Below are 14,848 nucleotides of genomic sequence, written 5' to 3' on the forward strand. Positions count from 1 at the left end.
AACACAAAATTATAAAACAGTCACATATGGTGTACACACACATATATATATATATATATATATATATATATATATATATATATATATATATATATATTTAAAAATATATATATTAAAAATATATATAAAATATATATTTTAGCATTTTGTATTTTATTAAATGAGATTCCAGCAAGCTTAGATCTCGCAAGCTGTTTAACATAAAACTGGTTGTCATTAAATCGTGGTCAAATGAACTATCTGTTATCCAAAAGACAAGGCTCATCCTGACAACAACATTTAAAACACAAGACGAGAACCTGTCATGACTGTCAGATCAATTGTCTGGTATTTTCATTAAAAGGTGCGATGCTGATGTATTTAGTTGCATGATCAGATTTAATAAATAGCATTTTTTTTTAAATGTGAGTAAATTAAAATTTTAACTCATATCTCCCATTAAAAAAAAAGACAGTTCAGACTTGCATCAACAAATCTAACACTGTACAACACAAGTCTTTCATTATTACCTTGCAGTTTCCCCTGCACTGCAACCTCATCAAACTCACTGGGGAACTTCATGCCGTCAGAGATGCGCTCACCACAGGTCAGGAGGTCGTAGAGCAGCAGGCCGAATGAGAACACATCCGCCTGCTGGTTGTAGATCACGCTGCCTCGGGCAACCTCCGGTGCTCGGAAACCTGCCGGATGTACAGCAATCCATTTTAAAAGCTATACAAAATGTCTTGCACACAAAATTAAATATGATTTGGAAGAATAACCTTACAGTATGTGACCGACAGTTTAACTGCAGTTTCTCTGGGTTCAAATTCAGGTGAGAGGTTTAATTTTGTGTTTCTTTTTATTGGGCCAATGCACATTAATCAACGTTTCTGTAAATGCGCCAAAGTTAGGCAGTCAACTGCCAATAGTGAACTGTGCAATATCTACATTACCTATTATCAGCAACCATTCATCCAATTTTACAAAGGTACATGCTGTTCCCTAATCTCACATAATTTTAAAAAACTAACTAAGAAAATATTGGAGAATCCTTTTAAAGACATACTGGCTAGGTAACTAGAACTAGTTACCTAGCCAGTATGTCTTTATGGTTGGAGGACAAGGGGAGAACATGCAAATCATCCACATAGAAAGGCCCTGCCCGGACGGGGATCAGACTCTGCAGTGACTACTTGCTGTGAGGCAGCAGTGCTAACCACTGAGCCACTGTGGCGGCTTATAATGACTCAGATATAAAAAAGATGTATAAAGTTTGAGGCGGCATCTTACCTGGCGTGCCCTCTGAGCTCCTTACTCCCATGCTGCAGCAGTACTGAGCGATGCCATAGTCGGTAATCTTGGCGATGATCTCAGAATCGGTCTTCAGGTTGAACAGAAGAACGTTGTGGGGCTTGAGATCTCGATATATGATCATGGCTGCGTGAAGGTACCTGTACACACATATTAAACAATGACCAGACATACACTACCGGTCAAAAGTTAGGGTCACTTACAAATTTCCATACCACTCCATTATAGACAGAATACCAGCTGATCTGGGTGGGTGGCTGACATTTAGCGCCCATATCTACATTACCTATTATCAGCAACCATTCATCCAATTTTACAAAGGTACATGCTGTTCCCTAATCTCATATAATTTTAAAAAACTAACTAAGAAAATATTGGAGAATCCTTTTGCAATTACGTAAGCACATAATGTAATCCGACAACTGCTGCCTTGGTTAAAAAAAACAATGCAATTGATCTCGGCTGGTCTCAGTCTATAATAGAGTGCAATGGAAATTTCTCAGTGAACCAAAACTTTTGACTTTTGTATAACATGAAATGACAGTAAGTCTGCACTTCAACTTCATTTACACTGTATTGTATCATGTTATGTAATGTTGACTGCAAAAGACTTCAAGTTGACAGGCTGAACAAGGCATGGAATGTAATGTCTAACTCTGTACCTGAGTCCGTCGGCAACATGCAGGGCGATTCTGTGCTGGAGCTTTAGGTTCAGGCTCCCGTTCTCATGTTCAAATAGGGAGTCCAGAGAGCCTCGCAGTGCCAGCTCCATCACCAGGACCTGAGGAACCGAGCCGGCTGCCAGCAGACCCACCAGGCTGGGGTGACGGAGGCGACCCAACACCGCCAACTCCTGGAGCAAAACAGATAACAACAAGAAGTTAAAGATGGTGGCAGTAAACTGCATGTAAATTATTAGATTTCCCAACGATGCATGGAAAATAGGGATTAGATTGATTGATGAATGTGATGGCAAATCTTGGTCAAATAAACAATTTTAGGCCATACTTTCTGTTGTAGTATTCAATCATCTGCAAATGGACTCACAGCAACACACGTACGCCAAGTGCATGTATGCATGCATGTATATATGTAAAATTATTATTATCTTCATTATTATTTTAACCTTTATTTAGGGCAAGCATTCTTTTCCAATGATGCCCTGATTACAGCAAAGAAAAATAAATAATAAACAAATACTGTACAAATAAGAAATCTGATCATAAAAAAATACAGAAATTACAATGTGTAAAAAAAAAAAAACATTATGAAGGAACAATCACAAAATTACAGTACATATTAACAACAAAAAACAAATGTGAATCACTGATGTAGGGGAATAAGAGGGCTGTTATAAATAAGAGCAGTACCTACAGTAATAGTCAAAAGTGACCAGACCTTTGACAGGTACTGTATGTAACACATTTTCAAGCATCATCTTGGACGTCCCTATGGAGTTGTTTAAATTTGAATGAATCTTGAAGTAAGTGACATCTTACAGGAGTGTAGAAGTTTAAAGCACCCTTTCCAAATTTAAAATGGTATGCTTGAATGAGTGAGGACAGCTGTGAGAGCCTGTTATTTATTTAATTTCAGGGACTGCTGAGGTTGTCTTGAGCAAGGCACTTTGTCATTGCATTCTCCATGACACATGCAATCATGAGGTTTCTTATTTTAATCGTCAGTGGTACCTGTCTGAGGAGTCTGTAGATGTAAAGCTCAGAAGCATGCTTGTTGAATATTTTCACAGCTACTTCTTCATTTTTGTAGACACCTCGATAAACAGTCCCAAAGCCACCATCCCCTATAGACAAAAGATATTTATGTGTTATGTATCAGTTCTATTTGAACATATATTACTTTTTAATAACGGCTATTATGTGGAAATGATAAACAAACCCAGTTGGTTCTCTTTAGACATGTCTACATCCAGCTCTTCACTGTCCAGTATAGTCCCTGCAGGTTGGTCACTCAGTACCAAGTCAGGGGCGATCTGAGAGATGGGGAGTGTGTAGCGGGGATCCTTCGGGTTCACCAACAGAAAATCTGTGATTATAATGTAATAGATATAATAGGATTTAGATAATTGGAACCAGGTATGTGGAATGATTAAAAAAACATGCGTATTTTACGCTCTGCAACGCCTTGCTACGCCCTGAACTGCTATTAAACTCTTATTTCTAGTCATAGTTCCATTATCTTTATTGTTACTATAATTGCCACATAACAACTGCTATATTTATTATGAATCATATTTCTCTATATCTGTATTAGTGTCTCTGTGTCCGAACTGGCAGATGGCCGCCCACCTAGAGTCTGGGTCTGTCTGAGGTTACTTCCTAAGAGGAATTAAATTATAACTTGTGTATTTGTAAATTATAGTGTGGTCTAGACTTACTCTATCTGTAAAGTGTCTTGAGATAACTTGTGTTATTATGTCATATTATAAATGAAAGTAAATTGAATTTTAGAAAGCAAACAATGTGTTTTGTACCAAAGTCTAATGGATTAAAAAAGAAACGGTCTTCAATTCATGCTGACAAAACATGTTGTTGTGTTTTGTTTTATGTACCATTGTCAAAATATGTGAAGAGGTCCTCGAGCAGAATCTTGCTCCACTCCTGACCGTCCTCAAAGCTGTAGAGAGCCCACTTTTTTAGGAGAGCCTCACCACTGCCGTGCATGTCAGTGTTCAGCAGGCCAGGAAACCATTCCTCTAGCAGGGAGTCGATGTGATCCACCACCTGACCCAGCAGCACCTGGCCTGGGGGGTACACAAATAAACATATTTAATCATTGACATTAAAACAATAAATTCAGAAACAAATCTTTTAAATCTCTTCTTTCTTTTTTATGAAAACCTTTGCGTGAAGAGGGCACAGTTATCCTGACGAAGCTGGAAGGGTTTTCCTCCACCAGACAGTAGGCCTCTGGGGACCAGCTCAGGTACACGCCTCTCCTCCAGTAGATCCGGTTTGGTCGCACCGCTTTTCCTGGATAACATACAGCGAGGGAATTTCTTTAAAATTTGTATCTGCAGAGTAGCATACCTAATGAAAGAGTGTCTGTTTCTGCAGTACGTTCAATTTACCTCCTCCACAAAGCAGATAAGAAGAGACCTCCAGTAGTCTGCTGATCTGGCGAGACCAGTAATCCATGGGGAAGTACGGCATCTCGTACAGACGCACAATCACCTCTGAGTTCTCACAGTGAGGCAGCTCTATCACCGGTCTGTGTTTGGACAAACTGGAAGAGAAGAGATGAGTGCATAGACCCAGTGACATTTTGTGATATGCCAATTTATTTGGTCCCTCGACAACAGCACAACCCAAAAAAAAAACACACTCAGACATCTGTAGCTGCAAATGAAAAAATGTTAAAAACATACCTGCTGGGTATCAGTAGCTGGTCCTCACCAAAGGGTAGAGCGATCTGAAACTTCTCCAGCAATTTGAAGAACTGCGTCATGTGGCTCTTGGGAAAACATTTGGTCTCAAACAGAAACTTTTCCACCACTGAGCGCTGAACAACTCCTTTAGGATGCTCCCAGAAGCCACCACTCTTTAATGTCAGCTTCTACACAGAGAAAAGACATCACCAGAATTGGTGCACTGGACAGATCTGAGGAATTCTTTAGCAGTCATGTACCTGCATTTATGAGTGTTAAAAGAAGCTTTTTATGTGGCCTCCGACTTGCTCTCTAAATCTAGATTAGCTATTTAATGGAGTAGAAATAATGTGGGTAATTTCTGCCTGGAACCTTTCTTTGGAGGCATACTTGTTTTTGTAACTTACGTATTTGCTGTTTAAAAGGGAACAGCTGATGTTTACTTGAAAATAACACACTTCATCTAAGTATGTACAATATAGAGCAGTGGTTCCCAAAGTGGGGTCTGGGGACCCTCAACGGTCCTTAAGGTGGTTCCCAGCAAAAGGGGAAATAATTTGTTTTCACTATAATTCCATGCATAAGTAACACAGTCATTACAGAATGTGTGACTATTTTGGCCATGGTTTCACACTTTCCGTAATAAACATGGAAAAAATCTTTGAAATGGGGCTCCTTGGACTAATTTGTGTCAGTTTAGGGGTTTTTGATGGGAAAAAATTGAGAACCACCACCAGATGAATTGCAACAATCTCTTTTAGATAGAGACTAGGCTAGAAAAATTGTATATTAATGTAAAAGTGAGAATGATTTATTTCGTGGTTTAGATAAAACTGTAAGATGCTGTTTTATGTAAGCACATTTTTAAATGAGGACACAGCATCTTACAGTTTTATCTAAACTAGGGAACACATCTTGGTTTCTGTAGTTAATTTCGAACAAAAACAAAATCAGTGTGTTGCAACATACAAAAGCCTGAAACACATTGATTGTGTCTGGGTGTTTCGGATGAAGCTACCTGGGAGATGATGTTGCACAGCCACTGTGGTTCGATGAAGTAGAGGTCTTGAAGCTGAAGTGCAGGATCATCAAAGTGCAGTAAAAGCCCTTCAATGTCAGGAGGAGAAGAAAAAAAACTAGCTTGTTCACATATATTGTTGGTCCCTGAGACAATTTTTCAAAACAAATTAATCATGAAATGTCAGTGTGTTGTGGAACAGCTCTATCTCTGTATGGATTACAATTTCTCCTCCTACCAGCAAATGAAAAAACGACTGTACGTGTTAAAGGGAAGGCACAGTTAGATTTAAATTATTACAATAACAGGGATGTTAAGACACTGAACCCTAAGTTACTCCCTAGTAGCTGAATGTAAAAAGCTGTCCACTGCTCCTAATACTTATGATGGATTAAAATGCAGTAATAGAATTGCACTACATCATACTGTGTGTATGTGCCAATAAAGTAATAAAGTTTGTTTGTTTTTGTTTTGAACAGCTGTGACTCAAAAGGAATGGAGTATTGACTTCAAGTCCTGATGCTAATATGAAGGCGAGCTGTGACGCTATATTTAATTAAATGGTATATCAAGGTAATGTAAAGGCCTGTTTGATGAATGCAGCAGCCCAGAACCCGACTGACCAGCTTCACTGAGGAAGTGGACAGCGTGGGACAGCTCAGCTTCCTCCAGCTGCAGCTGACTCTCCTGGATGAGCTGCAGCAGCTCCTGGTGCCTGAGAACGGGGAACTCTGGGGGGACCCTGGTTCTCTCCTGCAGAACCCGGCGCTCCAGCTCCACGTAGTTGTCTGGAACCAACTGGCCCATCACAGGCTGGCCCTGGATCTGTGCAGGGGACGAAAATGATACAGTGATAAGATAAGATAAATTAATCTTGTTGTTGGCAGTCGAGAGAACAAAAAATGGCGACATGGCAAACAAACACACAATAAACATGCATAAAATATAAGCATATATTTCATCCAAATTCGATAATGGAAACCTGACCTCAAGACCCCCCCAACTTGTCACCACACTCACAGAACAAAGAGAATCCACTATGCACCCTCCCCCTCATATTGCACTTAATTCTACCCAGATTGGACATTTCCCCTTAAATCATGCTGTGATCAATAACCTTTAACTTTCACATAATTAATAGGAATAATAAGTATTCATATAATAATGCACAATATGTGGACAGAGGAGAGCTAAAAAAAAGGAAAGTTTAATCTGCTATTTGTGTCCTTTTACCTTGAAGCTGGTGACTTCCCTGGCGATAGCCTTGCGGAGCTTGGCCATGGCGTCCGAGTCTTCGCAGACAGAGACCATGTGGTAGTCCCGGATGGCGGGGAAGCCCTGGTGGTTCAGCAGCTCCTCTCTGATCTTGGTCAGGCAGGCCTGAAGTTGCAGCTCATCACTCGTATCTGTGTGGGTTCCTACCAGGATGACCGGGGACAGAGGGGCTACGGCCTGAAATAAGAGTGTAGGGAATTTTCTAAGAGAGGAAAGAAACCTCTACACATGTACATAGTTGACATTTCAAAGTTAGCTGTGGTTACCAAAACATTTTTTAAGAAGAAAAAAAAAGAGTCCTATTTTATGTTCATTTTGAGGTTCATACATCTGTCCATTCTACTGCCTGTCCCTTTACTGCCAGTATTCCGCATCTGTTCTCTCATTGCAGCCGGGGAATAACTGTAACAGCTCTTTAGCTTCACTTTCTATGCCAATAATGTGACACTGTTTTTCACTATGAGATGCAATTTTTTTTAAAGGTAAATACTACGCCAGTACTTAGTTAAATGAAGAGGTTCTCAACCTTTTTAAGTCATGACCCCACCCCAGAATAATGAGGTAGGTGTTTGTGACTCCCCCACTAGCCTCGACAACGAGAAAGAGAGCTGCAAACAGGTGTAAACAGCTGTTTCTAAACGCCTACCCGTGATGATTTTGAGTGATTTTTGTGAATGCTCTGATTCATAAATGTAAACAAAAAATGCTTTGCTTTACTGAGGTTTAGTTAAGTTTTAGCAGCTAGCACGTGGCCTTGTCCAATGTGCTCCAGGCTCTGTGGATTCTTACAGCGTTTGTTACTTTTTCTGTCCCCCTGACCCGCCGTTAGACGCCTTTCTGTGTTCCAGGACCTTCTGATGTACAAATTAACTTTGAACATAACACATGAAATGTACTAAACTCACACAGTAATGTAAAAACCATTTCCCCCATCTAACAACCCCTTGGGGGTCTCAACCACCAGGTTGAGAACCACTGGTTTAATGTACAGTATGTTAATAGTAAAAAGGCTTGTTCACAAATACCAAACAAATACTAAGTGGCAGCAGACTAATAAGTACACAGAACAAACAAAAGAAAATGTATGATATTTCCCAGATCAAATTTTTGATCCTCGTTACAATTATCATTGACTTACAATACATCATAAAACAATGGCTTAAGAAACAATCAAAGCTTAGCTTCTACAAACAGAAACGTGATATTGCTGAAGCCTTTAGTCCCTTGGTGGATTTAAAAAAAAAAAACACTCCACTCATGATAGTCATGGGAACTACGTGAAGCTTTGGTTCTTTGACTCACTTTAATGTTGAAGAGCCATGGCTTGAGTGCGTCCACCTGACTGGCTCCTTTGCTGATGTTGTATACCACCAGGTAGAGAGCTCTGGAAGTCAGGAAGTGAGGGTGAGACCCGCTGAACTCCTCTCCACCTGTGTGGTAAAAAGCAAGGAGGAAAACTAAATCACACCAGCTGAATAATACCCAACATACCGTCATACGGTATATAAACTGTAAGTAAAATCTATTGTATCAGTGGCACACGTACTGTATGACATAAACACATAAATAAAGTGACTACTACTAAGAATATCTGCCTATTGTTGATGACTTTCGAGCTAACTTCAGGAACCAAATTCAGTTACTTTAGACAGAGTTCATACAGCTTTTCAGATAACTTAAAACATCTCCATTTTCGTCTCTTTGATTAAGTACAGCAGTATATTGCTGCAATCTTAGAAAAAGAGAAATGGTTCGGTATCATGTTATAATAATGATATTTTTAACGTTAAGACAAATGTGTTTCATGTTATTACAAGATGTGTTTCATGTTATTACAACACACAAAATTATCACTGTATAACAAGAAACTTTTCTTGTTATAACAATAGAAATAAAAAAATAAAAAATGTTTTTTTATAACGCGAAACTTTTAGACGTTATAATTGACCCTGTATTGTTATATTGTTTGAATGAGGAAACTGTGTGCAGAGAATGCATAAATTGAGGAAAATGGCTCATCTGGTCTCCTATTTTGGGCTGTGGCAGCAACATGCTGCCGCAGTCAAGACATGGCCAACAGTTAGACATGGAAGTGATGAATGAATCCAGACTACATGAGAGCCAACCTGAGAAGTCCCAGACGTTCAGCACCATTTTCTTCTTGTCCCGCTCCCTGATGGTCCAGTCCCGGACGTTGATGCCAACGGCATCCTGCTTCGAGTTCAACTGGGATCGCTTCAGCTTCATCAGCTGCTGGATCAGGGTGGTCTTCCCGCTGCCAGCATTCCCCACCACGATGAGCTTCATCCGGTAGTACGGCACTGCCTTCTTCAGCCGCTGCTGCAGGAACCTTGGAGAGAGGGTGGAGGAAAGGCATTTATTATAGAGCTGCTTGACTACGGAATAAATCATAATCACGATTATTCAACAAAATTACACATTGACTTTAGAAAAGGAACTTGAAAACAGTGAAAAAGTTAAACAAATCAACAGTGAGAACTGTAAAAACTTTTACCATTTTGAAAAAAAAATCTCACTCAGAATACGAGACAAAATAAGAGTATAGTAATATGCAAAATAACCGTTTTTCTTGATTTCTCTTTTTGTGTCATTAGGAGCCGAAATCGTAATCGCAAATTACAATTTTTAATAATTGCACAGCCCTGTCTTATCATGAAATTTATTTCGATTTATTTCTTCTTCTACAAGACGCAGTGATTAAAACCTGTAGCAGAAATAGCACAGACGGGATTTGAGATTGACATCTAAAGAAGTGATACTCAGATAGCATTTCATATTAATATCTAAACAATAAAAGCCGTTTGGTTTGTAAAGCCCCTGACCTGACTATGTCCTTGGTCTTGCTGCCGATGAGTTTGAGGTCCAGCTGGAGTCGAAGGCCGTCCAGCGGCAGATCCCACAGTCTGCCCAGTTTCCCCATCTCATCAGGGAAGGACCGCAGGTTGGTGTTCCGACTCACGTCCAAGGAGGTCAGATCTTCCAACAGGCCGATCTGTGGAGGGATCTGAACAGAAACGGTACAACAATTATTTACACCAAGGTTATACTGCACTTTCACAGCATTCATTAGTTTGATACTCATTAGTAATGGTAATAACTTTTTTAGTTTGTATTTTTAATAATAATAATTTATACTTTTTATTGATTGCCAGTGGATAAATTACCAGTTCACCTCCTTGGTAGTGCCCAGGAGGTGAACTGGCATTTCTCCAGCTACCAGTCCACACTCCGGTTTCTGACCCCCTACCGACTGAGGTACTGCCACCAAGATCACACATTGAAATAAGGACTCATGATAGCTAAAGAAAATCACGTAAACTTTACCTCTGTGAGCTTGTTGTCACTCAGGTGGAGTTTTTCCAGTCTGGTCCATTTGTAGGTCGGCCCACTCAGATCCAGAACTTTGATACAGTTGTGACTGAACATCAGCTCTCTGAGGTTGCTGGACTCCCAGAGTCCCGGGCCAGGCAGATCCCCGATGCTGTTGGTTCTCATGTCCACTGACCGCAAGCTGTACAAAACAAAAATCAAAAATATTTGCACCATAAGAAGAGAGATGCATGGAATCGGTATTATAAAAGGGTAAAATCAAGCTTTGAGGGTAAGTAAGTGTCCATGAGACACTGTAATAGCAATATGAAAATGGGAAAACCAGCAGAGTGTCTGACTTACTTTGGGAGATTAAGGATCGCCTCAGGAACACAAGTAAAGCTGTTGTTTGCTAGTTTCAGTGTGGTGATCTTGGATGGGAGATATGACAGGGAACCTGGCGAGGACAGGAGAGATGTTCAGGTTCAATTTATTCACAAAAGTTAAAAGACAAGTACAATCTTAGGTCATAATGCAGTTATATGAAGCGGGACACCCTGGTGAGCTATTTAAAGCTTGTGTAAAGGGGCCCAGACACTAGCAAATAATACACATTATTAATACAATCGCATTGTTTGAATAAAAAAGTAAACCAGTCTTATACAATAACATTTACAACCTACACAAAAAAATAAAAGACCAACCATAACTACCCTAACCCTACCTAAGATACCCAAAACATTTAGTCCATTAGTCTATGTGTTGGTCTGCTAAAAAATGCAATAAGCATTACATCACATTGCGTCCCAAAATATGAACATAGAACAATTGCTCATTGCAATTTGGAGAAAAAAGAATTGCTCTCCCGAAATTCAACACAAAATTTGTCAAGATTGTATGGATCCATTGAAAGCTCTTTTTTCAGTTTTTACATATCATCTGGACTGACCTGATAAGGGTGTTGTAATTAAATGAATTTCTTTCAAAATGTAAAATGCTCTTACAGCTATGCCAACAGTCTGATTCTAATGCGTTTTGGAGGGAACATTAATTCAGAGAGTAAAAAAAGTGTTAGTTATAATTTCATCAATAGTACAGTATAAATTATAAATTATAAATTATTCCGTTTTGCTCAAATATTCTCTAACTGGGCATTTATTTCTGTCCATGGAATCTTAGTCACGTGACACTTGAGTGTATTCCAGAGTACATACCAGGCAGACGAAGAAGGCAATTGCAGATTCTTGTATCTAATAATCAGTTAATTGTACTCACAGATTGTGTTCATGGAGGCACTGAAAGTTTCTAGTTTGGGGCACGCGGTCAGGAACTCTGGAGAAATATTCTCCACGCTGTTCTTGCTCACATCGAGCAGCTTGATCTCGGGCAGAATTGGAGGCACACAAAGCTCAGTTATACTGTTACTGAAAAGAGAAAGAAAATAGAAGGAAAAAAACAGTTGCTTCACCATTCTGCAATTAGACATATGGATGCATGATGCTGTCATTAAATAGTATGGTTATGTTTTTGCTGAGGAAACGGATTTGACACAAAGAATACAAAAAAGGTTAGATTTGTCCTAGGTTATTCAGCACATAAAAAGAATGAGTATGACTGTGGGGAGTGGACTGAGTTGCTAAACGGCATTTTGTTTAACTTCAATCAAATTTGGTGGAAAGTCAGGGCCCAGTCTTTTCTGCTGGTCTAGGACATTTCTCTTTTCGCAGAATTTCTTTACACTTTGCATTATTACTATTAAATGAACTACTACTGTACTTACTTGAAAAAAAAAAATCCTAACCATGTAGCCAAATGGTTACAATGCATATAACCTCATCCAGGACCATTGTTGGATGTGATAATAAAAAATGCAAAAGTAAATAATCTCAGAAAGTATCTGAGAAATCTGGTCTATAAAGTAAATTTGAAATTAAATTAGGAAATTAAATACTGTTTACTATGATTTAGATTTACAACATACAACAAACTTATTATATCTCTGTACTGATATAGAAGTTCATATCAGAAGCCACAACTTAATACACAACAGAAGTCATTATATAGACCATTAATGTGTTGGCCCGTCTCTAGATATTCCCCATAATCAATGGAGACAAGCCCAGTGTTCTGCTATGCAATAACATGTGAAACCCATCCAATTTCAGAATTTCAAAATGTCCACATTTCTTTTTAGCTGAAATATAAAAGTCATTTTCATTGCAACCAACACAACAAAATAATAAAAGGGGCATTCATGTGGGTGCTTTCACTTAATAACTGCCAGACTGATTTCATAACTACATACTGTAAGTGCTCAAATAGTATGAAAAAAACACTACAACACTACACTTGAATGCCTTACAGCCATGATGAACTCTTTAATTCCCTGCTCATCTGAGAATTCAAACCAGCAGCCTACCCTTCCAGAAACAGCTCCTCCAGTTGACTCATGGCACGGCCCAGCTCGAGAGGGAACGTGGTGATTTTGTTGAAAGAAAGATTGAGCTGCCCCAGTGATTGGCAGGTGACAGCAGGGTCAAAGGTCAGTAGGGGACCCACACAGTTACGTGAGACGTTCAGCATGCTCAGTGAGAGCAGAGACAGCAGCTCCGCTGGCAGCGACTGGAGCTGGTTGCCCTGCAGGTCCAACCGAGTCAGACTCTTCAAACTCTGTCAAACAAAAAAAGAAAAAGGCTCAGTGTACACTTTTCTTTTAGTATTTGATTCAGTCTAGGGATTTAGGTAAGATTGGGTGCCACCTGGCAAAGAGCTGAGGGAAACTCCAGCAGTCTGTTGTGGCTCAGGTCCAGACGGAGGAGATGCCCCAGCTGTTGCTGGACGAATCCATCATCCATCAGACAGGACAGGGAGTCCAACTCGTTCCCTGACAGGTCCAGAAGGCGGATCCTTTCCTTCTCTTTGGGCAGGGCAGCGGAGCTCTCAGCAAATCCAAAAACTGAGGGGGGGACAAATCATTAGTTAAAATCTGATGGAAAGACTGCAAAAAAAAAAACGGCAAAATGTTTGTAGAGCAAGATGTTTTGAGCCTTTGTTGAAACAAAAACAAAAAAGTGCTGCTCTGAAAAACCCTTTTAGAAAAACTTAAAGTTCTTGCATTATACAACTTAAACTGGAATAATTATGGATGGCAAAATAACAAGTTTTGAAATGTACACCTAACTTTGCATCCATTTTTCATCTAGTACTAGGCAGGGTGAGTATTCTGTTAAATTGTAGTAAGAACACTCTTTTTGGCTTGTTTCTGTCTGTAAAAAAGGTGCTGTTTCCTATAAATTATTTAAAGAAAAAAGTTTTTTAAAATCAGTAGAAGTTGAATCTGATGGCAAAACCTTTTTGACTTGAGCCAGTCCTTCCATTTCTCCTGTGTACATGCTCGCTGTGTTCCTTCTCAGTTGGACCACTCTGCAAAAGCAGAAAAACACCAGAGAGAAAAACTAACAGTGAGGGAAGAGGCCTAGATTTGGGTAAGATTTACAGTTCTGTTAGTAAGAGAGAGACTGTAAAGATATTTCACATAAAAGTAATTTAAATCCTATCCTTCATGATGTTAATTTGAACTCACTCCGATAAAAAAAGAATTCTGACCACTATCCTACACATAAGATGTAAAAGAAGATGTTTCACGGTACCTCTGCACTGGCATGTCTGCGGCGTCCTTGCTTCCTTTTTAAAGACCCTTCTCTCAACTCTTCTGTTGAATTATTGTGTGGCTTTGGAGACAGAACACCTGGCAGGGAGTCACTCCCTTCAGACGGAGAAGCACACGTTATCATCAGAAGGTGCCCAACATCTGATTTTACAAACCAATTCAAACCAGACTAGCTCGTATGCCTTTCACTGCCACAGAACAGTATTTTTCCTCTCAGTTTGAGGTTCAGGTTTGTAAAAACAATATTTGTTAACGTTCCCCTGTGTAATTAAATTTTCAAAGGGTACTGATTATCATTTGCGATATGAAAATTGTTGCCAATCAAAGCCTAAATTAAAGTTTAGTTTCATGTGCTCACACGCAAATGTTTTACGTACGCACATTACAATTTTTTCATATCAGAGGGCTTTATAAGTCCACAAGTTTGCAAAGAAAACAGGAGGATGATTCTCATAGAAGTGCTGCTATATAAGAGCATCAGGATTACAATCACAATTGGGATGTTTTATGTGAATGACTCTAGTACTAGTTAGTGCATGAAGGGAGTGCCTTGGGACAGGCAAGGGGAGAACTGCAGAAGGAGGGCTGTATTTTCAGATTCTGATCTTATGAAGTAATTGGTCACACTCCAGATGAAATTGTTACTATGGAAGCATCACAAAACTCAGTAATACACTGAGACTAATCCCTCATCAACTCAAAAACATCTACAACTAATCAATGTGGCCTCTTTGACGCGCAACAGACTGTGAAAAACAATTCAGAGGGATGACGTGTTAATTACTGAAGTGGAAAAACACAGGCTATTACTGAGTATAATCTTCAGTGGTGTTTCTGAGAAAAGAAAGTTACAGTGAAGAGATATTAATTCATC

General features: G+C 39.4%; 1 protein-coding gene across 2 annotated transcripts in view; it reads right to left on the reverse strand.

The window, feature by feature from the left end:
• The window catches only part of lrrk2 (leucine-rich repeat kinase 2), a 42,430-nt gene that overhangs the window by 7,917 nt on the left and 19,665 nt on the right, over positions 1-14,848 (reverse strand). For both annotated transcript variants that reach the window (XM_034879484.1, XM_034879482.1), the window contains exons 21-42: positions 13,955-14,070; positions 13,655-13,727; positions 13,064-13,260; positions 12,724-12,974; positions 11,580-11,728; positions 10,668-10,761; positions 10,320-10,506; positions 9,818-9,999; positions 9,101-9,324; positions 8,277-8,404; positions 6,933-7,151; positions 6,323-6,524; positions 5,700-5,788; positions 4,682-4,869; positions 4,385-4,539; positions 4,155-4,286; positions 3,866-4,057; positions 3,193-3,339; positions 2,985-3,097; positions 1,956-2,146; positions 1,273-1,433; positions 510-680 (exon numbers count right to left, since the gene is read on the reverse strand). In XM_034879484.1, the coding sequence (XP_034735375.1) occupies positions 510-680; positions 1,273-1,433; positions 1,956-2,146; positions 2,985-3,097; positions 3,193-3,339; positions 3,866-4,057; positions 4,155-4,286; positions 4,385-4,539; positions 4,682-4,869; positions 5,700-5,788; positions 6,323-6,524; positions 6,933-7,151; positions 8,277-8,404; positions 9,101-9,324; positions 9,818-9,999; positions 10,320-10,506; positions 10,668-10,761; positions 11,580-11,728; positions 12,724-12,974; positions 13,064-13,260; positions 13,655-13,727; positions 13,955-14,070 (3,561 nt within the window). The remainder of the gene's footprint in view (positions 1-509; positions 681-1,272; positions 1,434-1,955; positions 2,147-2,984; positions 3,098-3,192; positions 3,340-3,865; positions 4,058-4,154; positions 4,287-4,384; positions 4,540-4,681; positions 4,870-5,699; positions 5,789-6,322; positions 6,525-6,932; positions 7,152-8,276; positions 8,405-9,100; positions 9,325-9,817; positions 10,000-10,319; positions 10,507-10,667; positions 10,762-11,579; positions 11,729-12,723; positions 12,975-13,063; positions 13,261-13,654; positions 13,728-13,954; positions 14,071-14,848) is intronic.

The sequence above is a fragment of the Etheostoma cragini genome, chromosome 8 (genome assembly GCF_013103735.1).
Source record: "Etheostoma cragini isolate CJK2018 chromosome 8, CSU_Ecrag_1.0, whole genome shotgun sequence".
In the NCBI taxonomy this organism is placed as follows: Eukaryota; Metazoa; Chordata; class Actinopteri; order Perciformes; family Percidae; genus Etheostoma; species Etheostoma cragini.